Source organism: Daldinia vernicosa (assembly GCF_022497035.1).
Source record: "Daldinia vernicosa strain CBS 139.73 unplaced genomic scaffold F5Y00scaffold_19, whole genome shotgun sequence".
NCBI classification, from domain to species: domain Eukaryota; kingdom Fungi; phylum Ascomycota; class Sordariomycetes; order Xylariales; family Hypoxylaceae; genus Daldinia; species Daldinia vernicosa.
Window position 1 is genome coordinate 174,463 of NW_025953935.1, and position 27,119 is coordinate 201,581.

The 27,119-nt window shown below is 47.5% G+C and overlaps 9 protein-coding genes across 9 annotated transcripts; 3 read left to right on the forward strand and 6 right to left on the reverse strand.

The window, feature by feature from the left end:
• Positions 1 to 226: 226 nt before the first annotated feature.
• On the reverse strand, positions 227 to 6,035 carry F5Y00DRAFT_235157 (Golgi CORVET complex core vacuolar protein 8-domain-containing protein). Its single transcript, XM_048007523.1, has 3 exons — positions 5,171 to 6,035; positions 4,655 to 5,100; positions 227 to 4,604 (listed from the first exon to the last, which is right to left on the reverse strand). Exons 1-3 carry the CDS (start codon positions 5,503 to 5,505, stop codon positions 487 to 489), a joined length of 4,899 nt encoding a protein of 1,632 aa, XP_047865502.1. The 5' UTR covers positions 5,506 to 6,035; the 3' UTR covers positions 227 to 486.
• Positions 6,036 to 6,082: 47 nt separating this feature from the next.
• On the forward strand, positions 6,083 to 7,669 carry F5Y00DRAFT_53953 (uncharacterized protein). Its single transcript, XM_048013782.1, has one exon. It carries the CDS (start codon positions 6,222 to 6,224, stop codon positions 7,395 to 7,397), a length of 1,176 nt encoding a protein of 391 aa, XP_047865503.1. The 5' UTR covers positions 6,083 to 6,221; the 3' UTR covers positions 7,398 to 7,669.
• F5Y00DRAFT_268994 (uncharacterized protein) lies at positions 7,669 to 9,952 on the reverse strand (the record flags this gene model as incomplete). The annotated part of the gene is made up of 2 exons (XM_048012359.1): positions 7,669 to 9,610; positions 9,672 to 9,952. The coding sequence occupies 2 exons, from the start codon at positions 9,950 to 9,952 to the stop codon at positions 8,398 to 8,400; spliced, it is 1,494 nt and encodes a 497-aa protein (XP_047865504.1). The 3' UTR covers positions 7,669 to 8,397.
• A 3,329-nt stretch (positions 9,953 to 13,281) lies between these two features.
• On the forward strand, positions 13,282 to 14,588 carry F5Y00DRAFT_235164 (putative U-snRNP-associated cyclophilin). The gene is made up of 6 exons (XM_048007524.1): positions 13,282 to 13,538; positions 13,624 to 13,649; positions 13,854 to 13,999; positions 14,051 to 14,110; positions 14,164 to 14,241; positions 14,291 to 14,588. Exons 1-6 carry the CDS (start codon positions 13,501 to 13,503, stop codon positions 14,489 to 14,491), a joined length of 549 nt encoding a protein of 182 aa, XP_047865505.1. The 5' UTR covers positions 13,282 to 13,500; the 3' UTR covers positions 14,492 to 14,588.
• Positions 14,589 to 15,268: 680 nt separating this feature from the next.
• On the reverse strand, positions 15,269 to 16,693 carry F5Y00DRAFT_268996 (uncharacterized protein; the record flags this gene model as incomplete). Its single annotated transcript, XM_048012360.1, has 1 exon — positions 15,269 to 16,693. The coding sequence occupies one exon, from the start codon at positions 16,691 to 16,693 to the stop codon at positions 15,269 to 15,271; it is 1,425 nt and encodes a 474-aa protein (XP_047865506.1).
• A 2,565-nt stretch (positions 16,694 to 19,258) lies between these two features.
• Positions 19,259 to 20,685, reverse strand: F5Y00DRAFT_268997 (uncharacterized protein; the record flags this gene model as incomplete). The annotated part of the gene is made up of 2 exons (XM_048012361.1): positions 19,259 to 20,471; positions 20,536 to 20,685. 2 exons carry the CDS (start codon positions 20,683 to 20,685, stop codon positions 19,755 to 19,757), a joined length of 867 nt encoding a protein of 288 aa, XP_047865507.1. The 3' UTR covers positions 19,259 to 19,754.
• Positions 20,686 to 20,952: 267 nt separating this feature from the next.
• F5Y00DRAFT_54006 (nucleotide-diphospho-sugar transferase) lies at positions 20,953 to 23,051 on the reverse strand. The gene is made up of 3 exons (XM_048013783.1): positions 22,861 to 23,051; positions 21,312 to 22,787; positions 20,953 to 21,259 (listed from the first exon to the last, which is right to left on the reverse strand). Exons 2-3 carry the CDS (start codon positions 22,779 to 22,781, stop codon positions 21,203 to 21,205), a joined length of 1,527 nt encoding a protein of 508 aa, XP_047865508.1. The 5' UTR covers positions 22,782 to 22,787; positions 22,861 to 23,051; the 3' UTR covers positions 20,953 to 21,202.
• A 719-nt stretch (positions 23,052 to 23,770) lies between these two features.
• Positions 23,771 to 25,283, forward strand: F5Y00DRAFT_54021 (uracil-DNA glycosylase-like protein). The gene is made up of 2 exons (XM_048013784.1): positions 23,771 to 23,967; positions 24,024 to 25,283. Exon 2 carries the CDS (start codon positions 24,143 to 24,145, stop codon positions 25,130 to 25,132), a length of 990 nt encoding a protein of 329 aa, XP_047865509.1. The 5' UTR covers positions 23,771 to 23,967; positions 24,024 to 24,142; the 3' UTR covers positions 25,133 to 25,283.
• A 38-nt stretch (positions 25,284 to 25,321) lies between these two features.
• Positions 25,322 to 27,091, reverse strand: F5Y00DRAFT_235174 (uncharacterized protein). The gene is made up of 2 exons (XM_048007525.1): positions 26,348 to 27,091; positions 25,322 to 26,250 (listed from the first exon to the last, which is right to left on the reverse strand). The coding sequence occupies exons 1-2, from the start codon at positions 26,601 to 26,603 to the stop codon at positions 25,631 to 25,633; spliced, it is 876 nt and encodes a 291-aa protein (XP_047865510.1). The 5' UTR covers positions 26,604 to 27,091; the 3' UTR covers positions 25,322 to 25,630.
• Between the last annotated feature and the right edge of the window lie 28 nt (positions 27,092 to 27,119).

The following is a 27,119-nucleotide window of genomic DNA, read 5'->3' on the forward strand; positions in this document are numbered from 1 at the left end:
CAACGCTTTCCGGCTCCGCTTAGTGAGTGCAAGGCTTATTTTAGGTACTTGATTGACTAGCCAAATGGATGGGGCCCTTCACCTGGCAGTGCCTGGATGCATATATCGAAAAAACAACTGTAACCATCACGTACGACCATAGAATCTGGAAAACTCGGGATCCCGTCTGCTCTCCCATCGATAAACCGGATATCGCTGGACTAGTAGTTGGGTCGGTGACGACCAGCGAATCCCCGGTGTTGTACGTTTTGCATTTTTGCCCTTTTTGCCCTTTTTGCATCATCATCTGCTCCATCCAATTGTACCCTTGGGAATGAAATGTAGGCAGGTAGGTAGATAGACGTATCCAAAATCCCATGGACGTCTTTACACATCTCCAAAATTATATTTATAGTGCTCGATCGAGTGTCGACGGCTTTGTAACTATCGTAGTGTACATTTGTAAATACAACGGTCAGACCGCGCCGATCTTATCCTTTTCCTATTCTAACCGTCAATAGGACATCTGTAATCTGTCTCGCGACCGAAGTCATCCACCTCTCTATGGTCTCCGTTCGCCGCCCTCTTTGCTTGTAGCGCGTCTAGGCAAGCCTTGTGGTATATATGCCTGCAAGCTAAGACGACGAGTGGACCTAAGGGTTGGTCTTTTCGCCGTTCATAAGTGTCTCCATTCGACTCGATAACAGAGCCATAGATGTCCTGTTCACCATTTACCATATGCTCATCTGCTAAGCTGGAACCATCGCTTCGCTCCGTGCTTTTACCTTTCCCCTTTCCATTATAGGATTCGGCCTCTTGCGGGAAATCGGCCTTACCCTTTCCGCGCGCGATAGACCGATTGACTAATGCGGCCTTCTTTTCCTCTCGCTTCTTGTTCTCGATAGCTTGCTTCTCCTCCCATGCCTCGAAGACATTTCCGGAAACTCCAGGACCCCAAACTCGCTTCCCGCAAGCCTCGCACGTGGACCCCCTGGGCCGCCATCCCCGTTGCCGTAGCTCCACCGCTTCTTTAACATTGACGAACAATTGCTGCTCGAGGAGCCTATTTGAAAGTTGTAGTATGGATTCTTCATATGCATAGGCCGAGAAGATTGAAGTTAGAACAGCTCGAAGGTCAGCAAGGTTAGGAGAAGTGGCGGCTGCGCGAGTCAAGAAGGCTCGGAGGATCCGAAGGAACGTGAGGCTACCTCCTGAGCTTGCTATGCGATTGGTAGGAAGGACTCCATTCTGTGTGGATGTTGCTGTCATAAGCGCTGTGAATGTGTGCTGTACAAGTGAGCGCAGGAGCCCAATTAGCTTGTCGCTATCAAGGACCGGCGATGGAGAAGCGGTACTAGAGACTCTAACCGGATTAGATGGCGCAACAACAGATGATAAACGCCGCGTAATCTGAACCGTGGTGTCTATTAGCTCAAGCCATAACGCTTCGTCGGGGGAAAGTTCGCTAGGCGATGGCGAGTTTCGTCGACCAACCGCATTGAGCTTCTTAGTGGTTTTCATCTGTCCCTGGCATAGCCAGATACCAACATGCGTATATTTCTGCAGTCCTCTGAGCAGATCTTCGGCAGCTTCTTTGACGTCTATATCCTCGGAATGCTCATCTTCATTTGCTACTAATCCGTGAAGAGCCGACTCTAAAGTTTCCAAATGTTTAGTCAGGCGGCTCATAGCGTCTTGAACTTGCCCTTCCCGGGCCATAAGAATAACTGCTGCGTCGATTACTCCCGTGTCTTCCATAGCTGGCAGTAATTTGTCTAGCCTCAGATTTGTAGCCTGTACGATGCCGACGTAGTCTGAGACATGGGAAGGATCGTACCGACACATGAGTTGTACATATTGTTCGATGAAATCCCGGTCTAGGGTCGTATCTGGTTGCCTTGTAGCTTCGGGGTCGGGTTCAAGTAGAGCTCGGAGGTACGTAAACTGCAGTTCTGATCCCTTCTCAAGCGAATCCAAGACGAATCTATGCAAGTTGGGTGCATATGTAGCTAGGGTCTGGGCAGCTTGGATTGGGTCAAGCTCGACTAGGTCCCGTGAGTTATTTTTAATAACATCGTGCACATCTTGAATTTGTTTCTTAGTGAGATTAGCTTGGGGGCGTAGACACTCAGCGACGCATTCGAAAGCGTCCATTTGGTCTTCCGGGTCTTCGAAGTATGTTTGTAATAGCTTCCCGTATTGTTTGTCGTTTCTGTATGTCCGCTTTAGGATACGGTAAAAACATGCCTTCTTAAACAGGGGTATCATTGCTGATATGTCTGGCGGCTGGTATATAGAGAGTAGATATTCCGCACTCAACTGAGCATCTTCGGCGAGATCTATGCCGGGATAGTTGCATAGCCCAGACAAGACCTTGTCAAGGGTAGAACCTGGTATGAGAAGATACTGTGGAAATTTGGGAAGATTTCGCGCGATAAACATATCCAGATATATAGTATCCTCTGGTGCAAAGTCGTTTGGGTTCATGATCTCTAATAGGATGGACACGACATACTGGCGATCGACAGTCAAGCCGAATATTTGCTCTTCTGGTAAGTCTTTTCCAGTGCCACCGTTGAGTTGTTTCTCCTGAGATTCGTTCAGAAAGGGGTCTTCAAAGGCTTCGTTCAACGCGCTTAAAAAGCTCGGTGCATCATATTGTAGTATCATCCTGAGATACGGGAAAGATGGCTCTACCGTTTGCTTTGGTCGAGTGAGAAATATTTTGCTGCTGCCCTTAGGCCAACTTATGCTCTTCCCTGAAAAGAGAAACCAGTAAAGCTCTGCCTTGGCCTGGGAGGCTACTCTATCTGCCATCCTACCACCCGTAGGATAGACCCTCCCGGTTAGCGTGTAAGAGAGATATGGGAACATCTTAAGCGCATTAACTCCAAATATCTCATCTTCCATTAAATCTCCGGAGTTTGTATATTCGGTGTTGTGCACTAGAGGTATTAACAGAGTAAGTAGGTCGATAAGAGGTGTGATATAATCGGATAACGCCTGGTTCCAGACGTATATAAGGGCATCATAAAGGCCATGCTGCTTGCAAAGCGAAGTTATCTGATCGATGTCAAGGGTAGTAGTTTCCATATGACAGATAATCTCTTCTAGGCGGCTTTCCCAGCCTTTGCTGACATAGTGAGTAACCATGGCCTTGACGGCGGTTGGTGGCACAATTGATATGGTCTTTTCGAGAATATATGGTTCTAATACCTCTAAAAAGACGCCTTCGACGCCGGCGTCTTCATACCATTCATACATCTCATCAAAGAGGAAGTCGAGGTCTCCTACACTTTGGCAGGCGATAAAACAGGTTTCTGCAAGTTGTCGTAGATGTTGGTCATCTACTGAGGCCTTGTTCTTTTGCCGTTGACCAAATGCATATTTCAGAGATGCACTCATGATCTCCATTATCTTATCACGCACCATTCGATGCCTTAAAGTAGCATCTTCAGGAAGGCCAACTGTTAACTTATTTGCATCCCCTGTATAGTAAGTGGTTGCTAGCTGTATTGCACCAATGTAGTCGCCGTTCTCCATCAATGCTATTAATCGATCAGCCCAGTTCGATAACGCACCGATGGATACGTCGTTGAACCCTAGCAGGAAGATGCGGCCCTTGTATGCCTTGAAACTCATGTAGAAAGCATCTGCGACAACACCATGCATTGACGTATCGTCTTCATCGAGCTGCTCAACTAGATTGTGTAATTGAGCGGAAAAGAGATCAGCGTGATATATGTACTTATGGATGAGATCGAAAGCTTCCGTCATCCTCATCGAGCGGTCTTCAAGAACAATAAGTCTCTGCGTGATCGTCAGGACGGTCAAAACAGAGCGACTGAGCCACTGGACTGCCACAATTGCTTCTTCGCACGTCCATCTACTACGCGCCTTGAATTTGAGGGCCGGAGGTTTATCTTTACCATCCGTAGGTACCTCATCCACGTCAAGAACGGTGAGCACATTCGACCAACAGTAGACCAATTTGACTTTAGACATAGTGCTACCAGTGACAGGATCGGGGACCTTCAATTTGACGGCGGGAAACCACGCCAAGCAGCCGGTCATAGCACTATGCGGTGCTACGTCTTTTGGTCTGGCCGATTTATGCTGGGTCTGCGCAACCGGTGTCGTCGAGACTATTACAAGCAGATAAGGGGTGAGCATTGCCGTTAGGCCCATCGTGTCTGTTGCTCGTTCAACATTCCCAAGTGGTAATGGAGAAAAGGCCAATACAGTGCTAGGCTTCAGGGGCTTCCCTGATGTAGGAGGAGGAGCATCAGGGTAGCGGCCCAATATCCTCACCGTCTTGACCGTCCGCCCAAGAGCGCCAGTACCCCGAGTCGCAAGATGTGAAAATGCCATTCCGCGGTCGTCGGCGGAGACCAGGGCAGTGTGCCTAGTGCCTAGGAACCCTATATGGGTTATTGCTACATTAGGCATATGGCCATCTGTCGTCCGGTTTTGTAACTGGGTTGAGTCAAGGGGTGGAATATGGAGGAAGGGCCGAGACACCCGGCTAGTATCCCACGTGAAGATATTGCCGCTAGCATGGCCACTGCCTATCGTCGTATGATCTGCGGAGATAGCAATGGCGGTGATGGATCCAGATTCAACAGCTGTAACCAGTTAATAAAGAATTGCAAAAAGGGTTAAAAGTAGTGCAGACCTTTCGTGCCTGGGCCGATAATCATCTTAAGATTTTGATTATAATCAAACATTAGGATTATGCCTTTTGAGGTGCCCAATACGATGGACGCAGATATAGCTATACACGTAGGTGAACCAAAGTTACGCTTCCCAGCTTCGGAGAATACCTGCCCGTTTAGTTTCTTTAGCTTAGTCCATCGTACTACTTCCCATGGGGGCGTGGGGGTTTCGGTATCGCCGGATTCCAATAAGAATTGGCTGCTCATGGAAGCCTGTCTGCTATGTCCCGCGAGAAAAGCAGGCGACGACGGCCGCGGAGATAGCGTCGAAGGGGAGGCTATACGAGATTGGAATCGTCGATCGAAGGGTCTAAATGAGGGTGTAGGACTGCTAAGCCCAGGACGGGAAGCGAGAGAGGGCACCCTACTGCTCCCAAGGGAAGATATCATGGAACCCTGAAGCTGTTAGTTAACCTATACTCTCCCGCTTCTTAGTAGAATCGTAGCAAGTATAGAAGCTTACTTGAACCGAAGGTGAATCGTCGGGCACGGAAAGCAACGAATCGATGGGACTCCCGGCCCTTCGAGGCAGACCCTCGCTTGATCCTGCTTCTGAAATATCATCGCGATTTCGTAGGAGTTGACGATACCGATTCGCGACAACTCCATTTCCAGTAGGCTGGTCAGATATAATGCTCCCTGGCTCTTCTTCAACATCTCCTTCTACTTCTAATTGCTCTTGTTCTACCTCACGCTCCGGCTTAATTGTCTCCTCGTCGCTCGATATCCCCTCTCCATCGGGAGATAGATCTAGATGATCATCATCCATACTGGCAGCCCCATTGTCTTTCTCCGGGGAAGGCAAGCTCATCGAGACGTCCACATCGGGCGCATGACTTCAAATACGATCGCTACTTCTTGTATTGCTTTGCGCCGTAGCTTTAAGACGTATTGGCTTCACGATCTCGTAGCTATCGAGACCACCGTTACAGCTGCGTACTATACGTAGTGGGCTTGAAGCTTTGGGTAAGTATTAACTCTATGGCTCTGTCGGACGCGGAAAGTTAGACGGTGATTATCGGTACAAAATCGCGGGGTGGAGGACCGTAGAGCGGACGTGTTTCCCTTTAACCTGTCTGTAGGAGTAGAGGAGGAAGTGAAGTGGTACAAGTATTTTATTAGACGCTATTATTGCAGCACCTCTCGAATCCATTCATCTACCTAAAGTCGAGGTACCTAGCTCAGCCTTACTATTAGCAGGCATAGTGAATGTACAGTAGGAACAGGGGCTGCTGAGCTCAGTGAGGAACATCACCAATCATAAGCGATGGCCCACTAAAAAGCGCTAAATGATAAGCACTGCATGAGCCAACAAGGACGGGGGTCACAGGTGTGTAATCGATATCTTAGCTCATTTGACATCAACTTAGCCTTGCAAAAAGGGTACATTTTCATTTAGTACGTTATGTACCTAACATTCTTCTTCTATCCATTATTTATTACATATCATCACACTTCAAAGATCCCAAGTCTTAATTCGTTGCACATTCAAATAGTAAATAGTAAACCCCTTTCATTAGTTTCACCATGTCGTCCGTAGGGCCTCAATTACCACCGCACCTTTCCAAGCGCAAGCGTACTCCAGAAGATGAATCAGCAGACTCTCCTGCCGCAAAGCTACAAGCTACGGAACAAGCACAAACCAACCAGGACGAAATAGATCTCGACAGTAATGATGATGATGATGATGGCTATGGTCCACCTACTCCTCAGCCAGCAGCGAAAGCATCTATAGGACCTACCTTACCGCCCCCAAACACAGATGAGATCAAATTAGACGACAGCGACAACGATGACATCGGTCCATCCGCCCCACCGCCACCCACGAATACTCGACCATCTATAGGACCTACTCTTCCACCCAAAAACCAAGATGAAATCCAATTAGACGACGAAAACAGCTCTTCCGACGACGAGGCCGGACCAGCACCACCTCCAGCCCCCCCATCCGCAAAACGCGTCCACGGCCCCGCGCCTCCACCCGCCCCTCTCTCCGAGCGACCAACCACATCCGCCAACTCAGACTCGGACGACGATGACGACGATGACTACGGCCCTGCCCTCCCAACGTCAATCTCCCACATCCAGCGACAAACCCAAGCCCGCGCCGCCGAAGAAGCCGCTCGCGCAGCCGAAGCAGCCGCCGGCCCCCAGCGCGACGACTGGATGCTCGCGCCCCCAACCGCAAGCGGATACCGCGCGCCAGACCCAACCAAGCTCAAAAACCGGCGTTTCGCAAGCGGTCCGCGAACGGCGTCCAGCGCCGCGCCCGGCAACGAAATCAGCAGCATATGGACGGAGACTCCCGAGCAGAAGCGCAAGCGCCTCGAGAACGCCGTTCTCGGGCGCACAGACGACGCCGCGACGCAGACGCGGACCACGAGCAGCGGCCGCGGTGCGGGTGCGGGCAGCAGTACAGCCGCCGCAGACGCTCCGTTATCGAAAGAAGCCCAAGAGCAGCAGGACCGCGTGCGCAGCTACACCGAGGCGACGCGCGGCCGCAGCCTATACGAAGAACACCAGGCGTCGCGGCAAGGGCGCAAGCTACAGACCGAGGAGGAGGAAGACGATCCGAGCAAGCGCGCCTTCGACCGCGAGAAGGACATGAAGCTCGGCGGGCGCATCGGCACCGCGCAGCGCCGGGAGTTGCTGAATCGCGCTGCCGATTTCGGCGGGAGGTTTGCGAAGGGGAAGTACCTCTAGGGGTCGTCTGGACATGATTAGGTACCTACCTACCTAGGTATAGAGTATGGAATCTAGGGAAATACCTGAAGTGAGATGTGAAAGAGATAGAGGGACGGAGAATAGGACTAGATTTTTAAGTCGAATTATGAAGATACCCATATCCACAAACTAAGAGGGTCGAGACAACGAGATTTTTCATGTATAGAATTGCATCTAAGCCAGCTTGTACTATAAAAACTATGATACAACAATACAGTCAAGGCCTAATCTGCCACGAAGCAATGTACGAATATGAATATATCCATTCATTGCAATCTGCTTTCTAGCATTGCTCTATTCCTAGCTCGCGTATTTGCTAGCTAACAGAGGTAGATAAGTATATGCATACAAGGCTTACGCAGGGAGTCCTCCTATTTCGACAACACTCCCTCTCTCTCCTTTACTCCTTTGGCTCTGGGGGACACTAGAAAAAGAGAATAGCAAATCCTTTTGCTTCCCTACAACGATAAGATACATATCTACCCTCAACTAGAACTCCTCAAAAGGAAGGGGGAAACCCTGATGTATATACTGGGAGAATACCTCGGAACACCGCCTACTCCCGCGAACAAATGCATTGCGATACCCGACCATGTTTCTCGGTCCGTCGCCCTCGAAAGTTCGGGGTGCCGGCCAGGATCAACCTCGAACAAAAACCTAAAAGTAATGATGAAAGTCACAGGTTTTCCCTCCGTTCGCAACACAAACTCCTCAGTAGTTTCGTGCCCTCCGGTCCTCTACCGTATAGCCTCGGCGAATCACTCCGGGTCGGCAGGTAAGCTGGGCGATGTGCTGATCTTCTAGCGACTAGTTGTTGTCGTAGTTGGAAAATGAAACTTATAGAAAGCAGATACAGGGGTATGAGGATTCATTTCGCAACGTCGTATACCGTATACAGGATATGGTTGGAAAGACCATGAAACAATGCAATATTTATATATTCCTTGGATTAAGCCGATGTCTATGGATATTAAATTCCTCAGTTGACCGCAGTCGTTGACGGTCGTACACCCGCTTCCAATTGTGATGGTGTAGTGTTCGCCCCGCCATTGGCACCAGAAGCTGTCACCCCGCTTGCATCGGGGGCTTGCCCGTTACGGTCCCTCCGCATCAGCTCATTCAGTCGGAATGGTGGGAAACGACCGCGAACTCTTGAAAAAATCCCGGCGTTCTCCGCTGCGGCTGGCTGAGGCTCAGGCTGGGGGTTATGTCGACGATGATGATCTCGTGGGTGTTCTGAGCGATTTCTCTCCCATATCCGTGGTTGCCGGCTGTAATTCGCCGAATCCGAACCGACACCTCCGAAGCGACCCGCAATCATACCACGCGGAGCCCCCCGGAAGTTACTCCATGATGTGAATGTGCGCTGCGGAGACCTCGGCATATTCATTCGACCATTGTTTCGGGTCGGGTCGGCATTGTGAGATGTAGGATTTGCCGGATCACCGTCTGTAGGAGGCGGGCGTGGCTTGGGTGTATAGTAATCTGCCTTACAGAGGGGACACGACGCTCTCCGGTTGGTCAACCAAGGGTCGATACAAACAGCGTGGAACGCATGGCCGCAAGTCAATCCACGAATATCGTCGTTGTCTTCGAGTGTGTCGATACAGATTGCGCACGTATCGCCCTGAGTACCTACCAGTTCGGGAGGCAGAGCAGCGTCTATATGTTCGTCATCATCATCCTCTTCGTCAATACTCGCACGATGATCATGGTCTTTCATATTTATACTTTCCGCGGTTTGCGCATGGGTAAGTTTGTTGTCGCCAGCTTGGTTACTGTCGGGCGTGGTGTCCTGGCTCTCTTGGCTGGCGTGCGACCTTTCTCGATCCGTAGGTTTTGAGACAGCGCTGGGATCAGTGTGATCTTCATTCGATTCTTGTTCTTTGGACGAAATTTCCGGCACGATACCTTCAACGCTCCTTACGCTGTTGGCGCGGCTAGGCGGGGCAGAGACACCACCAGCAGTAGGCAACCCTTCGCTTGCACGGACTGAGACCCAAGCCTTATATTTCATCATGGGAAATTTATCGTTGACTTCATCCATCGTCATCAACTTCTTTTCTCGACGTCGACGATGTGGTCTGGCGGGCATGTTCTCGAGGTTGATAGGTTCTCCATTTTCATCCAATCCTCGCAGCTGTCGATTGCGTGCATTGTAACGAAAGCAGTATTTGACACCAACGATAATCCTATCCCAAATGTTAGATTGTAAGGTAGCAGCCGACGGCTATGCCGCTGGATATGGCTCACCAAAGGTTGGTAAAAACGACACCAAACCCCAAGGCTACAAAGAATAGTAGAGGGGAATTAGTCGACTGGCCACCATTATTCTGATCGCCATTGTTGGTATTACCCGTAGAAGGCTCTGGAGTCGCGGGCGGCGAGGCTGCTGATGGCGTAGGAGTGCCAGACGCAGAACTAAAGACGGAGGACGTCGGGTCCGGTGACGAGGCGGCCTGTCGAACTTGATGTTCAATCGCCCTTGCGACAAAATGAGCGCCACCCGCCAAGACCTGATTGAAATCAGCCATCTTCGCAAACAAGATGGCTACAATTGAAACAAATATCGGAACAGCCGATTAATCGTCAAGCGAGGGGGTCATCGGCGAAAGGCCTCGACAAAGAATCGTATCAACACGGTCGTATACTGAGCAGAGATGCCATTTACTGTCAAATCGCCGAGTGGGGAATTGAATTGAATCACGATCTACGTCCTCTTTATTTTTTCTTCGCGATTGTGTCTTCGAGAAGGGAAAAAGGAAAATAGCAAAATAGCAAATGATGCCGATCGTCGCAATATCCGCGGGCGGGAGTGCCAAGGTACGGGTGAAGTTGGAAGTTGGCAGAGGATTAGAATAACTAGTGGAATAGTGATCAAAGTTGTAATATACGTTATTAGCTTAGGCCTTCAGCCAAGGAGACAAGGGTGGAGAAAGAGGTGCGACCATAAAAAGGACAAGGAAACTTGGTGGATGGAGAAGCGCATAAGAAGGAAGGATTTGGGGGTAGAAAGTCTGACTGTTTTAGTCCGTCAGGTCCTGTGATATGTAAACTCGCAGCTGCGCAAGCAGCCAACTTTGAGACGGAAGTGGGAAGTGGCAGACGCTGCAGATGCTGCAGACGGTCCTTATCGGGGCTGGACGGGCTGGGCTTGCTGGGGCGGTTTTCGGTTTTGAACGCTTGGCTTCACTGATAGGTGGTGGTGGAACCGCAATTACCCAATCAAAAGGTTAATCTCAGTTAGGTACTTTAGTGTAGGAGCAGGAGCAAGAGCACTCACGTCTAAGCCAGACAAGGAAATAGAGACGCAGCTTAAGTTGACCCGTTTCGGCTCCTGATTTTAGACCTTGAATGAGATGTATTGTTGTCTAAACTTGTCATTCAACCTAATGTTTGTCAAATCTACAAAGTACAAACATAATCCAGTCAGTGGCGCACATCCGACGACGACACCTAAGCAAATAATGATTTTACGCAAAGTACCTAAGTTTCTTACATAGACCCTCGTATGCATGTTGTCTTATTACATCATGAACCATTCACAGTAATCGAAGTGGGAGCACAGGACAAATGATCCACAATGTGACTTGCAGAGACCCAGGGTTGTTGAGACTGTTATTGGTGTAATTTACTAGCACAATCAATATACACTAGTTAGTATTAAGATTAAGTTTTAAACTGAACAGCATCAAAACGTAAAACGGTTAGTAACTATCGTTTACAACATCGTTTAGTTATCTGATAAGAAAGGCTAGACTTGATTGCTGTTTCAGAACCTCGAAATTAAACCAGATCATACAAGCCTTTTCAAACCATACGGTTTCGGTGATAGTGGCGGTTTTCAATCTCCTTATGTATGGGAGTATGGACTTTACATTCCAAAACATATTATTGTTAGTTGCGCAGGTATTCTAGATCTCCAGAGAGATGTTAGATGGGCGCTTAAGATACAGCCTGATGTATAATACCTACACCCTCTTGTCCAACTAACATTCTGAACTAATATAGCGCAAGTCTATTCTACTATGTACACAATCTCTTGCGCCGCCGTCGCACTTATACATGGACACCTAACGCGAAAAGAGAACCTGAATAGAAAGAAACAAAGAAAGCGATCTCGGCAGCTCAGGCGGATTAGTGCGCTACCGCATGATACAGAATAGCATATTATTGCTGCACTTAATTCCTCCCTATCGAATTATCGTATACATAGCAACACATTTATCTCACGTATATTTATACTACATATGCCCCCAAGATAGTTCGTCGGTTGTCAGTCATACCCTGGAGCTGCATGTCTGCATCGACCTTTGGGATCCCAATACTGCCGCTTTCTTAACCTAGTTAGTGGATATCGGAATCTAAATAAGGAAGTACAGATCTATCTAAGACTTCTCAATACTACGTGAGCGTGGCAGAGCCCAAATCATGCATTCGGGAATGATGCCACAATGATACAGTAAGATACATCCTTCCAGGCCTTCTTAAAGGGAACATCGACAGGCTAGGACGACAGGCTAAGACGACAAGCGTCGAATAGCATCGCATCCAACGAAGATAAGAAAGCTAGTTTATCAACACAGCTCCCAGCTGAACCCACTGATAACTCATCACTGCCCACAGACATTCGAAATGATCAATGCACTGCGTCAAGAAGAGACACGAATTACGTCTTCATGTTACTCCTGACTTCATCCAAAGTTCTAGGCTTGGCGCGGGCTTTTGCGTTGCTAGCAGCTACTTAACTTAATAGTGAGCATTAAAGGTTTACTTCAACATGATTCGTTGTTTGGATGACTCCGGCTTGAATTCCAATTGAATTCAAATCGGGTACCATGTGCTTCGTGGCTGGCTGTTAGCGAACACGCGATAATGTCGTTCTAGTAATTCTCGGCCATCTTTATTGCGCCGATCGGATGCGGCTGCTGTCGCCGCTCCACGAATCATAGGTACGGTACCCGGCCAGCCTCAAACACATACCCCTTTACATGTAGAAAGGGCAGTGCCTCTTTGCTGGTGCCCAGAACTTATCACGGCTGGCCGATTCGTGCCAAGTATATGGTGTGTTTATTTGTCAACGGCTAAACCAATAGCACGTAGGGTAGCAACCGAAAAGCAATAAGGCTGATGTTAGTGCCAAGAATATCGTGGACGGAAACGAGAAGTTAGAAGTCGTAAGACCACTCTGTCTAAGCTAATGCACTTGGGTATCTTGGTGATATGTTCGAAGTAATTACATAGTAGCTATACATAGGTAAACTCTACTCCTTGTAAATTAGGACCGTTTCCCCATCATTCCGTAATCAAATACCGTCGAGTTTTATTCACCGACATTAATCGTAAACGGCCACCTTCTATTATTGTTAATACTATAGGTTTCATTAAAGGTGGATTGGCGGGGAGAACAATAACATTGGTTTGTTAAGGTCGTATAGGTCGGCCATGAGGTCATTCTCGACAACAGGCGATTAATGTCGATCTTCTAAGGAGCTAATGCAGGATAGCCGCTTAAGTATCACATAGTGCGACTCGCATCAAACAAGGCCTATTATGTGATTCTTCTAATCTGAATAGAGAGTCTATGTATCGTGTCTGGGAAGTATTTATTAATTGTATGTAGGGAGAAGAAATTAGGGACATAAAGGGAGTAACAAAGTAACGACAAGGGAATACCTTCCCCCAGATTATAATGTTACCAGAGGTTCGATACCAAACCCCACTAAGTCGATTCTTCTTAGGCCCCACTAGCCCCGCGACCGTAAAACCTTTTGTTATGGAAATACATATGCATGTATAGTCGATCGTGGCAGCTGACTGGCTGTTGTACTGTACTTTCCTAAATCCGGTAGACTAGTACGGAGGGAAGTGCTATCCCTTCCATATCTCTTCCGAGTTTCACCACCGGCTACCGTGTACCCGAACCCGATCATTTTCTCATCTACACCCACCTACATACAATTAGGTACACTACCTAATCTAAGCTTACTGAGATACTACCTAAGTAAACTACCCGCTTTTGGTATTCTCGTCATCGCCTACCTATCACCTCATTCACGCCTCTCCCTGCGTTGTTAGGTCAATGGCGCCAACACAACTTCCGGCTTCCGGAAACCCTCTGTAAGTCTAAGGCCGTGGCTGAGCAGGCCTCGTCAGCCGTACCCGGCCTTCCGGAACTACCTTACTGATCAGCTGGAATTACTAGGGTTTTCTTTGATGTTACGCTCGGAGGTAAGCGTTTCCGAATCTATTCCCGCCCATGCTTTCTTCCCAGCAGCAGGCCAAGACCTGAGTCTATAGTATCGCTTCCGTCGTAAAAAGATATCACGTGATCATATTGTCTACCTCATTAGATATTCACGTAGGGCTACGAGGCTTTCTTCATATTATTGCTTTGTCATAACGTACATTATCACCGGTTCTGATCAGTAGCAGGTGAACCCCTCGGGCGGATCACCTTTGAGCTCTTCAAGGATACTGTCCCTCGTACCGCGGAAAACTTTCGCCAGTTCTGCACCGGCGAGTCCAAGAATAGTCGGGGCCAGAGTCAGGGTTACAAGGGAAGCAAGTTCCACAGAATCGTACGTCTTCTACATCTGTGATCAAGATAATGGTACACTAACGAGTCACAGATTAGCAACTTTATGATTCAAGGCGGAGACTTTCTCAACGGCGATGGCACTGGCAGTACAGTAAGTTTGCTCGAGAGGCGCTGGCAGATGCAAACGCTAATCTCCCTTCTAAGTGTATCTACGGCACCAAGCAGTTTCAAGATGAAAATTTCGACTTGAAACATACCCAGAAGGGACTTCTCTCCATGGCTGTAAGTCGTCCTACCTTATCTTCCCCTATCCGTACTAACGGTAGGTCAGAACTCGGGCCCGCACACCAATGGGTCCCAGTTCTTCATTACTACTGTGCCTACTCCTCACCTTGACGGGAAACATGTTGTCTTTGGAAAAGTCGTCGACGGCCTCGACGTAGTCGAAAAGATAGAAAGAACGAAGACTGGCAGGCGTGGACGGGATATACCAGACATGGACGTGGTCATTGCCCAGTGCGGTGAAATGTAACAGTCGCTATCTAGGATAATAAGAGCCCCTGTGTTTCCATAACACCTTAAATATTTAATAGTCACAGCAAATAAGTATTCTCTAGTGCATACCTAAATTATAGTAACACTGATGGTCTGTTGACGTAACGTATTGTCTGTCTATTTATTTGATTGGGACCTCTGCGGAATAAATATAGCTCGTGGTGAACGAAAAGACAGCATCAGTCTTCATATTGATATATTGATATACTATTCTATAAGGCCAGTAGAATAGGTATTGACCAATACCTCTAAAATGAATACTTCAATAGTCATGGTACCCTTCATTGTGACGTTTTCCTTCAGTGCGTCGTACCTGAATATTATCCAACCGTTGCTATACCTATGCGTATTTTCGTGAATTCAGATATCCCAAAATTAGCTCACGGTATCTTCTGTTTCTAACTGTTCTCTACTTTCTAGTTACGCATAGGAGGTTACAAAACCTTTTTTGGCTTTTATAAGATAACAGTTGTCTTCTGTACTAATTCTCAACACTTGAAAAATTCACATCCGCACCAGATTTAGAGATTTATATTTGAAGTTGTTGGTATTCTCAAGTGGTAAAGAAGGTAAAGAAGCGCATTGCTTTTGTAAAAAGTTCTAAGTGTAACAGTAAAGACTCCAGCCGGCCTTGATGTTAGGCTACCATAATATAACCCTCGAGTAGGTATGCCTCGTTTTCGTGGTCTACCATGCAATACAATATCCGAGCTCCTTTAAGGTATTGCCTAGGTAGGTAGATAACCTAGTCGCGTCAGAAGGTTCCTCTCGCTACAGAATATATGTTAGGCTGCCTCCGGAATCGGAAGCCATTGCTCTCTTTTTCGACTAGCCATCTAGGCTGTTCGTTATTAAGAACTAGGCTCTCTTGACCCATCGCGTCATATCTAATAAAGAAATGGTCCAGACAAGAGCTCTTTAGAATACCCAGGACATCAGCTCCACCGCTCCAAGTCATTGAATGAAGACCCAGGTACTTAAAGACAGCCGGATTACAACCATTTAAAAATCGGCTTAGACATCCCGTGTGAAAGTAACAATATCTCAGCTCTACTTTCTTCAGGCTCGGCCAATCTCTTCGCGGAATCATTTGATCAAAAAGACATTCCATTGTCACTGAGAAGTAATTTATGTAGATCTCTTCGATATTTGAATTATTCAACGCAGCTAAGATATAATGGTATGTTAGCGTCCATGGTGGCCGACGGTGGATGCTGTTGCACGCATATGTGAACGTCCTCAGGCTCTGCATTGCGGCCGTTAAATCGGCCGAGCGCTCTTGGCTTGGTACATTTATTTCTGGCCTATATAATGCAGCGGCGATCCGAAGGCTGGTGAGCTGGACCCTAAGTTCACGGAGTGCTAGTGGTAGATCAAAAACGATCTCGCAAGGTGGCGATGCTGGTCTGTAATCGTCTCCTTCCTTCCATGATAATGGTGAGACCAACATGTTCATTATTTTATCATGTTCCATCAAATCAGAGATGGAAGTGTATTCGTAGCGGGACTCAGGGATGTCGTAGAATTCTAGTTGTCGGACACCAGACATTCTGGCTATTCCCTCAGCCACATGCCGACTAAAACGTCGTTGCTCCCGCAGAAGTTCCTGCTCTTCGTAAAGTGATCGGTATATGTCGTAGCCCGACCGAGCCATGCGCTCGAACAGCCCCTCATCGTTACTTTGCCCTAGATGTTGCCATGCCTCAGCTATCTTTAACCCTTGGTGGCATTCTTCGCGCATTCGGTTTAAGGAGATCTCCGTGTACAGTTCATAATCTCTATTTATTATTGATTCCAAGGCACGAACGATATCCCTTATCCTTTGCGCTTGATGAATTCCATAGGTACTCAGGTTTTCAGCTAAGGAACCACTATGGTAGTGTAGTAAGATACGTATTGACCGCACCCCGCGGGCTATGAGAGGATGTTTCGATATATCCTGGAATCGTTGAACGGAACGTAAGTTTATTTCGACGTTGACGGAATCCAGAAGCAGATGGGAGCTGACGCTGCAGAATTTTTTGCAAGTGAGACGCACATTCACGATATTCCGATTTTTGTAGATACGCGTGTTCCTCATGTTGGGATCCTGATAAAAGTTTTTGAACTCCTCGAATATCATTAAGAGTACCTCGCCAGGGAGATCGAGAATTCCTGAATGTTTGGTAGCCGACTCCATGTTTTGGGTAAGTTGTTTGACTTTTTCCGGAAAAATAACCAAGACGATAATACGAGTACCTGAGACCTAGGTAGTTAAGAGGCTGCTGTCAAGTAGAGTATGAGATATCTTAACGAGGACATATAGATGAAGAGACTCTATATGAATCAGGATTTGGGTCTCTTGCCTTTACTCATGAAGAAGCTTATCCTGGCGTAATTTCCTTATAAGGTACCTTCTATCTATGGTACCTAACTTAACTTTAACGCTGTCGCGACTGCTTCAACCTCTAGGGCCAGAATCTTATGACACACATACATACATATACAGAGGTATACATATTATGTGTCCCTTGTACGTGGGTACTCTAAACCTGCACTGGTACCTGACCTATTTGGGATATAGGTGCGTACCTACCTGGTACCTAAGGTTCTACTATGGTGGAAGCTACATACATGTAAGTACGGGAAGTATGTCCTCTTTGTTTCGGATAGGTACCTAGGTAACTACCCCATCTGGAATGCTATTAGTACGATTATCAATTCGGTGGTTGTTCTTTCAATTAGTCTTAATGTCCAAAAGCGACACCTGACCCCTTTTGAAAGCAATCTAGGTAGCTTTAAGTCGTGCTTTCGCTACTTCACCTTCTTTATTTTGATTCTTCGAAACTCACATTGACTACCTCTCAAGATGAGTTACCATCCTATATTTGATACCATCGCGGTTGTTTTTCTCGCACCAGTCGTTATCGGGTTTACATCCCCTTCATCACCACTGCGAGGAATCTCCTTATTTGCCTTTGCCTATTTAACGTTTCATTGTCTTTCAAGCTGCCTAGAGTATATCAAAAGAAGCGCTTGGGCTGCGGCTTTAGGAGGATATACACTTTTCTCATTTTTGCATTACCTAGACGTTGCTATACTCAGTGGTTGGAGCTTCGACGCTCGGGGTCCTACCAATGACTTAATAAATCGAAATGCAGGGGTGGGAAATTCAAAGCAATACCCAAATTCGAGGAGATTACACCGATTGAACATAATATCTCGCTTGAAGTTCGGCTTCTCAACTTTCTTCTCATGGCGTTTTGTGAATACACCGTACCAGGTCAGGAACGTGCCCCGGCTAGACAAAAGTTTGTATTCGTCTAGTCGCTTTCTTTTCTACACTGGCTGGACGATACTTGCTTGCTATCTAGTATTAGATGCAATGGACTCTTTGCGAGACAAGAATATTACTACGAAGTTGTCTTTCATAGATAAAATCAACCCGTTTTCTAGAACTGAGGAGGTCTCGCTTAGGGAGAGATACTTCGCTACCATTGGACTCGGTGTAAGCCTAATATCATTCCAGCGTGGAGTATACGCGCTCGCGTCCTTTATCTGTGTGGCTATAGGCCTAAGCTCCCCCTGGGATTGGCCCCCTTTTAACGGACCTATCTTGACGTCGTTTAGTTTAAGACACGTTTGGAGGTATGTGTCTAAGCCTTGAGCCCGTTATCAATGAGTTAACCAGTATCTAGCATATTCTGGCCCCAGGCTAACGGCCATTGGTTGCATGCATTGGCAAATTACGTCGTGTATAGCATCTTCCGCCTACGAAAAAGTGGTAGGCTGGTTCGGTATCTGCGTATATGCCTGATATTTGCTATTTCTGGAGCCATCCATATTGCCATTGACATCGCGTCAGGTACGTTACCACACACAAACCATTGCATTACTTGAGAAAAATGACTAAGAAGGGTGGATATAGGAATTCCGGCTTCTAAATCTGGCGCATTACGTTTCTTCCTCGTCCAGCCATTGGGTCTTTTTATTGAAGATATAATCAGCGTCGTGCCTGGCATTGTCCTACTGCCGCAGATCGTGCAACATTTCTTAAGCTTCATTTGGTTAAGTTTGTGGATGACATGGACAGCACCTGGTTATGTATACCCGATCATTTATAAAAGTGCATCAGGTGGCGGGTTGGTGCCTTTTAGTATTATAGGCTATCTTAAGCAAAACTTTTAGCAAATATCCCAGGGAAGATTCTCACTCTCGTTTATAGACACAATAGCCCTATTGGAGGGTTTATAATTGTATAACAATATTGTTTAGGTGATATTCCATACATACGGTTAGATTATTTTGAAATTTCTAGGTTAGAGACCTTCAAAGCCTCTAAACTCTACCTAAACTCTAACTAATTTCTCCATATTTCTTTGGCAATCAAGACGAGGTGACCTAACTAGAAATGTACAATAAGGATGTCTTTTCGCTAGAGCGTAGTCTCCCTATACGTCTGTGTATAAGCTATGGGCAAGATCAGGTAAGATTCGACCCCCATCCCCTCTAACTTCTTCTCATCCATCTTCTTACTCTGAGTTAGGTATATAATCCACTGATTGGCTGTGTTATACGCCGATTTATAGGTAGTTCGTATGTTCCCACTCACTTAAACTACCTAGTCATCACCAGGCGTTGCTAGGCTGAAGGCATCCCCAAAAGGAAGCAGATCCAAACTACTCCTAGTCAAGATCGAGAGTTCCGTGCCTGGAAATACAAACCGCGCAGTGGAAGAAATTAAGGCTGCGGGTATTAGACTGCTCTTAATTAGATTGCCATGTAAGACATTGCATTTCCACGTACAGGACGGGGATATATGGTGGTTAACTCATTATAGGGCTGTATACTGCGGTACTAAGTAGCTTACTGTCAGGATTAATGCCCGGTGAGGTTAGTCATACACAGAGTAGCCTTGCCTCCTCAATAGCCTCAACAATACGAGGTTGCAAGCAAAATTCTCGCAATAGGCAACGCTTATAAGTCTGATTCGAGTAGACCCCTTGGCGTGTGTGGTGCGTATGTCTACGTCTCCGTAATCTATTACCTTGACGCGTTTTTTTGCCAGCGACGATGTAGTCGCCTGGTGGAGCAAACCTAAAGTTGATAAATCTGGAGATTTGATTAAAGACGTGTATAGTAGTCCCTGAATCTAATATCGCTGAGTCTTTCAACGGGTATTGACTGATGTTAAACGCCGTGTTTGGTACTGACATCACGAAGGAGGCGCCGACTTGTGAGTTTGCTATCTGGTGGTTTAATTAACTATCCTCTCTTTTGGTGTTTTGCTGTTGATCCTCCCTTTTCAGGGTTTCGACCCTGGTGGCCAGATCAGGGTTATTTTTCAGGTTGATATTTACTAGGATGGTGAGTCCCTTATGACCCCTAAAATAGTCAGGTCGTTTTGACTCAAAGACGTAAAAGCACTCTTCGAGATCGTGACGCCCATGACACGCCTCACACTCCTTGTTGTTGCCTGTGTTGGGGCGTGGTCTTGCAGGTCGTTGAGGGCTAGTCTCAGCCCTCTTACGCTTATTGGAGCTACCCTGCCTTTTCTTAGGGTTCCTAGGGGGTTGTAAAGACCTCCCTTGGCGACTTGAATCAGTCTCTTGATCTGTATTTTCACCCTTATCAGTGCCGTAAGTTGGTCCAAAAATACCTCTATGCAGCTTACCTTTTTGTTTATTGAGTTCGAATATCTGTATATGTCGTCGTAGCGCTATCGACACCTCATTATACTGTAGGGTCTTGTTGAGAATGCTCTTTTCGAGGATGATGCTCAGGGGTACTACCCATTCAGGGATTACGGGTTCCAAGGCTCGTGTGAACGCATAAAACCACTCCTCGGGGTCGCTAACCGCCGCTAGTCCTTGTTGTTTTGCCCGTAAGAAGGCAATCTCCCAGGTAGATATCCAGCTATTCCAGGCTTTTGGGGCTTTTGTAAGCGGTGCTATAGCCTTATTATACTCCTCCCGGGCCTCGTTTTTTAACACGTATATGTCACGAGGGGGGTCCGTAGTCTTAGCTGCCACCTCAACATACCCCCTTTGATACAGTGTAATCGTCGATAGAGCGCTTTCGGCCTTCTTGAATCATTTCGTCTATTGACTGGGAAGGTCTTATAAGCTCAGCATCAGGCGTCACGTGCCTCGAATCGTGTACGTTTATTGAAGAGCTTGACCTCGTCGTCATTCTCGTTGTTGTTTGTTGATTTATAGTAAGTTCTGGTCGTTTTGCCCTAAGTGCCCTGAGTTTACGAAGGGGTATTGTGTCGCTATTTTTTTTAATTGTTTTTGTATGGAATCGACTCCGCTTTGTCCCCGAGTCTATTTACGAGGGTAGAAAGGCGTCAAAAAAGCTGGCGCGCCTCTAGGTTACTAATAAAAATTTACGGAAACGCTTGCACTCGCAAGCTCGCGCGGGCGTTTCGCGTTTCCACGTGCTCGCAGGCTCGCAAGTGGGATCTTTCCGAAGTCATGAGCGCGGCCTTATCTTAGGTATTTCGCGATGCATTTCGCAATGTATTAAGGTTCCTCCTTATCAGTTTCTTACGTATTTTAAAACAAGTTTGAGCGCAATATTCCTTGGGAAAGATGAGAATACCGCAACTTTAAGGGGAGGGTGACTGATATGTTTTGGCATCGCCCCTTTTTGGACATTCAAAATTTTACGTTAATTCGTCTATCACAACATCTGTCCTTTTGCCTATCTAAATAGTAACTTTTTCGATAGTCTGTCCCTTGAATCCCTCTAGGCCTTCGCCTCCCTATGTATTCTGTTAGATTATTTCTATGGTCTTGATATGTATGGAGACTTACGTAGCTCGTGAGTGGGGAAACCTCGAGACCCCCATCAGCATCTCCGTTCTTGACGGTTGCGCCAACGGCTTCAACCCACCGTCGACCTTGCTCTTTGATGTGTCTGCGGCTGGTTGTAGGGCTGTCCTCAGGCTCCTTCTCGAATGACCCGTCAGCCTTTTGGGCTGGGTCTGCATTCTTTAGCGGGGAGAACTCTTCTTCACGCTTGACCTCGAAGCAAGCAAATTCGTTCAAGTTTAGCCACTTGAAGTTGTCGAAGACAAATTGCTCTAGCTTGATGCCGTTGGGCGTTTTAGGATCTACAGCCTCGCCCTTCTCTGTGTCGAAGAAGGGAATCTTCTTTCGGGCAACGTGCGGTGGCAAGCTGTTCACAGCATCTCCCATGCTGTCCAAATATTCGAATGAGTAATAGTGGTTGACGATGTTGGCGGCGCGGAACTTGAGGATGCTGGGCTGCTTGGGGTCCATTGCTTGGCGGGTGGCATCGTCAACTTCCGAGTATTCGACCACGTCAGGCTTGCCATTCTTCTGGAGAATGAGACCGACCGACTCCTTGGCATCTCGCTTCCTCACAACCTTAGTGGCAATCTTGACCTTCTTTTCGGCGGCAAATCCAATGAAGATCGGATCCGCAACCCTGGCCAGGCAGTTGTCAACACAGTACGCATGGACATGCTTGATATTGGGTCGCATCTTTTCGAGAACCCCTTCGTCTTGTAGAGCCTTGTATAGGCCACCGTTGCCGTCGGGGGCAACTGCAAGTTTCCCCTTGCTCGCGAGCATGAATTTTCCGTCATTCGTGATGCAAGGGAGCACACCTTGCTCGAAGATGGTCACGTTATTGGGGTCGAGGCCAAAATAAGGCTCGCCCTTGACTCGGTTTGCGTTCTCCTCGGCGCTAAGCTCGTCGAGCTTTTCCTTCTTGAAGAACTTCTCAGTCGGCCCACGTGTGGGACCACTGGTCATGATAAACCATGGAATTACGGCCTTGCTAGGGTCTGCGGCCCGCGCAGCGGCCAGCTTTTGGATTTTCAGGATTCGTTCGGCTTGAATCTGGAAGAGGGATTTATGGGAAGGAAGTTTGATATCGAAGGCACCTTTTGGGGCCTTGCTTCCCAGGCGGGTACCCTGACCGCCAGCCAGTAAAACCACGGCAACCTCACCCTTCCCAATCAGATCTAGACCGAGATCATACCACCTTTGAATATCCTCCGGCTTCGAATCGTAAATGCTAGCGGTTGCCGACTCGGGAAGTGGCTCAAGGACGGTCTGTCCCTCTTCTGTTGGTGGGTTTAGAGCAAGGTCTCGTAGCTTCTGAACTCTGGCGGGGTCGATCTTCTGGAGCTGTTCGAAGAAAGCCTTTTGCTCGGGCTGGCTTAGGGAATCGAAATACGTGAACACGTGGCCTTGGCCGGCCTTTTCGTATACGGACTTGAGGTTCTGGACCTCGGTGGGAGTGAATTCTGGCATGGTGCTCTTAAGTGGTACTAGAAGTCGTAAGGATGAATAAAGGTTAATAGAAAAAGAGGAAAGCGGGTAGGAAATATACCAATCGCTTGCCAAAAAACAACCTAGAATTGTAAAGCTAGTGCTGACTTTATGGAAGAAGCAGATGCTTGAAGTTGAAGAGTCGAGGAAAAAGAAGAACAAGTACCTTAGGTAAATACGTAAGGGATCCCCCTAGCTGAGGGGCAGGAACGAGGGATCCCAGTGTATATCTGCATGTACATACATTAGTGTACAATACATTACACTTAACCATCCACTAAAGAAGCTAGATATCCCGTCCTGCCGGCATAACATGCAGACTTAGTGGGGTTGAGGGGAATTTAACAGCCTCAGCTTTTTGCTTTGCCCCTCCATCTTAGCGTGTTAGTGCATTAGTGACACCATCACCTAGCATCTCCTGTTTTTCTTCCGCTCTCCTATTCATCTCCATTATCTGGTTGGATGCTTGTACTTCCTATCTCTCACCTCACCGCTTCGACAAGCCATGCGGCGACGCAGCCACCTCCTATTCGCCACCTTATTCAAGCCAGATTTCGTATAGCCTAGACATTGCATGGTGACCCGTTTACTTTGTGTATCTGCACATGCGCCTGGATTTTTCGAGACAAAATATCTTATCCTACATGAAGACATACGTAATCCATTGAGTTGGTAAAGTGTAAATTGAATTTGGTAGAGACTAGCGGTACCTGACTCGCCGTACCTATCCGATCTGCACGTGTGATCGTAGTTTTGGAATCTCTGGGTCGCGGTTCCTGCAACAATCCCTGACAAGTCTTTCCGATCTGGCGTTCGATACGAGGACCTGGAGTCTTGGGTTAAAATCAACACGAAAGCTTCGTGATGCCATCTGTTCAACTGACATCTACTATGTATACATACTCAAGTCAGTCTTAGACTTATACGAACTTGTCAGATGACAATAACTGCACCAGGTACCTGACGTATTATACATTAGTTACCTAATATTAGTATTATATAATCCGTATTATATCTTTATCGATTACTCATTAATTCAGTAATTGCATAAGACCCTAGCAGATCTACCATGCTCGTACAGCAAGTCAAGATCACTTTCATCGCAGTGGCGATTACCCCGGGAATCCAATTAATACATAGGCCTTAACTGAGTGGCAACATGCATCCGGTATTAACCCTTCTCTTTCCTTTACGTGAAGATTTGCAGTAGTTGAACGTAACTAGACCAAGCTTTCTCTCCTTCAGGGGTCTAGTTATATGAGAACGTAACTATACAAGGTTGAATAATTCAGTCACTCCGGGGAGCAAGTCGCGCAGGCTTATATTCGTCATAAACCGTCGTGATGGTGGCCGAAGAAGATAGTCAAAAGACACGCAATTTACTCGGAGAGACAAGTTTTGAAGGCCGTCTTCAATTGAAGAATTTCATGTTCAAGGGGCCGAGCCAAAGCTCATCGTCTATACCACCACGCCGAAGCCAGAGGCTGCTGACACCTCAGTCTGCCGCCTCATCTCAGAGCTCACCCTCACTATCATCAGAAGCGCCGCCTAAATCGAAGAAGCGCAAAACACGTTCAGGGGTATTAGACGTAGACGAAAGTAGTAGCAGGAGTACACCCCCAGCATCGGCCTTACCCTCTCCAAAAAAGCGATCTCGAGGACCGTCTTCATACGCTCCACCCTCAACATACGCACACTTACCCTTACTCCCAGACGCTATCGCTCCAAACCTATTAATCTTGTTCATCGGCTTGAATCCTGGCCTCCAGACAGCACGTGTCGGGCACGCATACGCGCACCCATCAAACCTCTTCTGGAAACTACTCTACTCGTCCGGGATCACGCCGGTCCGATGTCACGCGTACGAGGACCAGACTATGCCTGCGCGGTACGCGCTCGGCCACACTAACATCGTGGCCCGCCCGTCGCGCAACGGCGCCGAACTGAGTAAAGCCGAGATGGACGAGGGCGTCGCCATCCTCGAGGACAAGTGTCGCAGGTGGCGGCCCGAGGTCGCGTGTATCACGGGCAAGAGTATCTGGGAAAGTGTGTTTCGTGTGCGTCATGGAAGGGCTATGAAGAAGGATGAGTTTAAGTATGGGTGGCAGGAGGAGAGGATGGGTGTTATTGAGGGGAATGGGGAAGAGGAGCCTTGGGAAGGCACGAGGGTGTTTGTAGCAACTAGTACGAGTGGGCTTGCGGCTACGCTGAGGCCGGAGGAAAAGGAGAGGATATGGAAGATTTTGGGAGATTGGTGCGTGAAGAGGCGAAAAGAAAGAGAGAATGCTACTACCGAAGATAGCAAGGATCCTGAAATATCAGATCCGGTATAAAAGGAAGGTTGTCTCCCTGTTCACCATTCTTACTGCTGATGGGGATTACGCTACACAGCGATATATGGCGAATTGTTTTATAGATACCCCTGAATATATATCAAGAAATTATATCTGACTAACAGCTACTGCTACTAGCTGTAACCATAAAATTATCTATTTATAATAAATCACTTAAGAATGGCCATATAACTAAAATGATATTGTTATTTGTCTAGGAGAAACCTCTAACTCTACGTCTGCGGCTATCATAGCTGGCAGATCCAGGAGGCTACTTTCTGCTGGTATACAACATGCAGTAACCGTATGGTCATAAACTTTACCCCCAAACCCGACCCTCTCTTTCTAGACAAAACCGGAACGCCTATAGGGATATCAACCGCCGATTTCGAGGCGCTGCCGCAAATCTTATCTCGTGGGTGTCATGCGTGAAAGAACGTACGAAGTCATATATACAAAAGAAGCGTAGGCTATAAATTAAAAGTGAAACCTTGGTCATTACGAAAGGCATACGATGGCGATTGCCGTCGTCACAACTGGCCACCAGCCTACGGCGCGAGCTAGTGTTTGCAAGCCAGCGCCCGCGTTTGGATCGTCGGTACCACCGGCCGACGTTGTGCCATTGGGTAAAGTGCCGAGGATGTAGATGGTTTTCTCGTGCGTAGTTTCGTTCTCAGCTACCGTAACAAGCGACTTGTTCAGGTTTTCGTAGCTGCCGTCTCCGATGACCGAGTTGAAATATGTCTGGTTGCCATTGTCGTCGCAGCCGCATTCTCCGTAGTAGTCGCATATGCATACGACGGGCTTGGTCTCGTTCTGGTTGGTCGTGGCGTTGTGGTAATAGTAACGGTTTGTGTAGGGATACGCGTATGCGTTGTAGGCGTTGTAGGCCAAGCTCAAGCCTACGAAGCCGAGGGCCCCGATCGCGGCGCCGCCGAGGACGAAAGGGAGGATACCTGAGGGGGTGGCACCGCCGGATTTGTACGGCTGCGTCGCGCCACCGCCATAGTATGACCCGCCTCCGTAATTAGGTCGGACACCGCTTCCAGTCGTTGTCGAACCGCCAGTACTGGACCCTGACGATCCGCGACCGCCGCTAGAAGAGCCTCCGGAGCTACCTGTAATGAGATTGTTAGTATATATGCGTCCCTGACGAATTTACTGCTAAATATAAAATACCAGAGGAACTGGAACCACCGCGACCGCTGGACGAACCTGAAGAGCCACCGCTAGAGCCACCGCTAGAGCCACCACTAGAGCCACCACTACTACCGCCTCTACCACCAGTTCCTCCACCGCCTTTGCGCTTCCATAGGTCCTCGCTCTGCGCAAACGTCTCCGGGTCCCGTTGTTCTATCGGAACATCCGGTGTCGCCACATCTGATGCGACATCTTCAACGTCGTGAATGGCCGCGGCGTTGATGCCTTGGCCAAGGGCGACTAGGCCTAAGAGAAAATGTGAAGTCTTCATGAGTAGTCGCGTTTGTTATGGGTATCAATAGTATCGATCGTAAAACAATTAAGCAATGGGGTCAAAGCTTTCCGATAGGATATTAAGGCACAGCAATGCTTGTATTTAGTTAGATGCCGATGATGGGGGAACCAGATATAAGCAAGAAAAGGCGAAAGGTGAAATATATGTAGAGTGATGACTTTCGATCCTCCTCTTTTGGGCACTCGGGGTCCAAACTGCAAACTGCGGTGCCAAGCAATCTTGGCAACCTACTATACACGATGGTGTCGCAGTTTAGCAACCGGGATGCGCTACAGGTGGCGGGTGTGGCCAAGTTTTAAGTTTCTTTAGCTCAAGGGCACATCATTTCCTCTTTGTCCTCTCGTGACGTCTACTGTTTAAGAGAAAAGAGTTACGCCTTTGTCTAAGCCGCCTGTTCATCACTTCGATGTGTGGATTAATTCACTTCTAGAATTGCTCTAGAAGGCATGTTATTGACTGACTCCTGCAGTAAGAAAGTAATAACATTTCAAT

What these genes read in the sequence shown, in the direction of transcription:
- F5Y00DRAFT_53953 (XM_048013782.1), top strand. Translation starts at nt 6,222, where the DNA reads ATGTCGTCCGTAGGGCCTCAATTACCACCGCACCTTTCCAAGCGCAAG.
- F5Y00DRAFT_235174 (XM_048007525.1), bottom strand. Translation starts at nt 26,603, where the DNA reads ATGAAGACTTCACATTTTCTCTTAGGCCTAGTCGCCCTTGGCCAAGGC. An exon ending in CTCTAGCGGTGGCTCTTCAG is followed by an intron (nt 26,251 to 26,347) that starts GTTCGTCCAGCG and finishes ATCTCATTACAG; the next exon opens with GTAGCTCCGGAGGCTCTTCT.
- F5Y00DRAFT_235164 (XM_048007524.1), top strand. Translation starts at nt 13,501, where the DNA reads ATGGCGCCAACACAACTTCCGGCTTCCGGAAACCCTCT. An exon ending in CCGGCTTCCGGAAACCCTCT is followed by an intron (nt 13,539 to 13,623) that starts GTAAGTCTAAGG and finishes TGGAATTACTAG; the next exon opens with GGTTTTCTTTGATGTTACGC. An exon ending in GAAGCAAGTTCCACAGAATC is followed by an intron (nt 14,000 to 14,050) that starts GTACGTCTTCTA and finishes AACGAGTCACAG; the next exon opens with ATTAGCAACTTTATGATTCA.
- F5Y00DRAFT_54006 (XM_048013783.1), bottom strand. Translation starts at nt 22,781, where the DNA reads ATGCCAGAATTCACTCCCACCGAGGTCCAGAACCTCAAGTCCGTATAC. An exon ending in TTTCCCCACTCACGAGCTAC is followed by an intron (nt 21,260 to 21,311) that starts GTAAGTCTCCAT and finishes CAGAATACATAG; the next exon opens with GGAGGCGAAGGCCTAGAGGG.
- F5Y00DRAFT_54021 (XM_048013784.1), top strand. Translation starts at nt 24,143, where the DNA reads ATGGTGGCCGAAGAAGATAGTCAAAAGACACGCAATTTACTCGGAGAG.
- F5Y00DRAFT_235157 (XM_048007523.1), bottom strand. Translation starts at nt 5,505, where the DNA reads ATGAGCTTGCCTTCCCCGGAGAAAGACAATGGGGCTGCCAGTATGGAT. An exon ending in CTTTCCGTGCCCGACGATTC is followed by an intron (nt 5,101 to 5,170) that starts ACCTTCGGTTCA and finishes ATAGGTTAACTA; the next exon opens with ACAGCTTCAGGGTTCCATGA. An exon ending in TATCGGCCCAGGCACGAAAG is followed by an intron (nt 4,605 to 4,654) that starts GTCTGCACTACT and finishes AACTGGTTACAG; the next exon opens with CTGTTGAATCTGGATCCATC.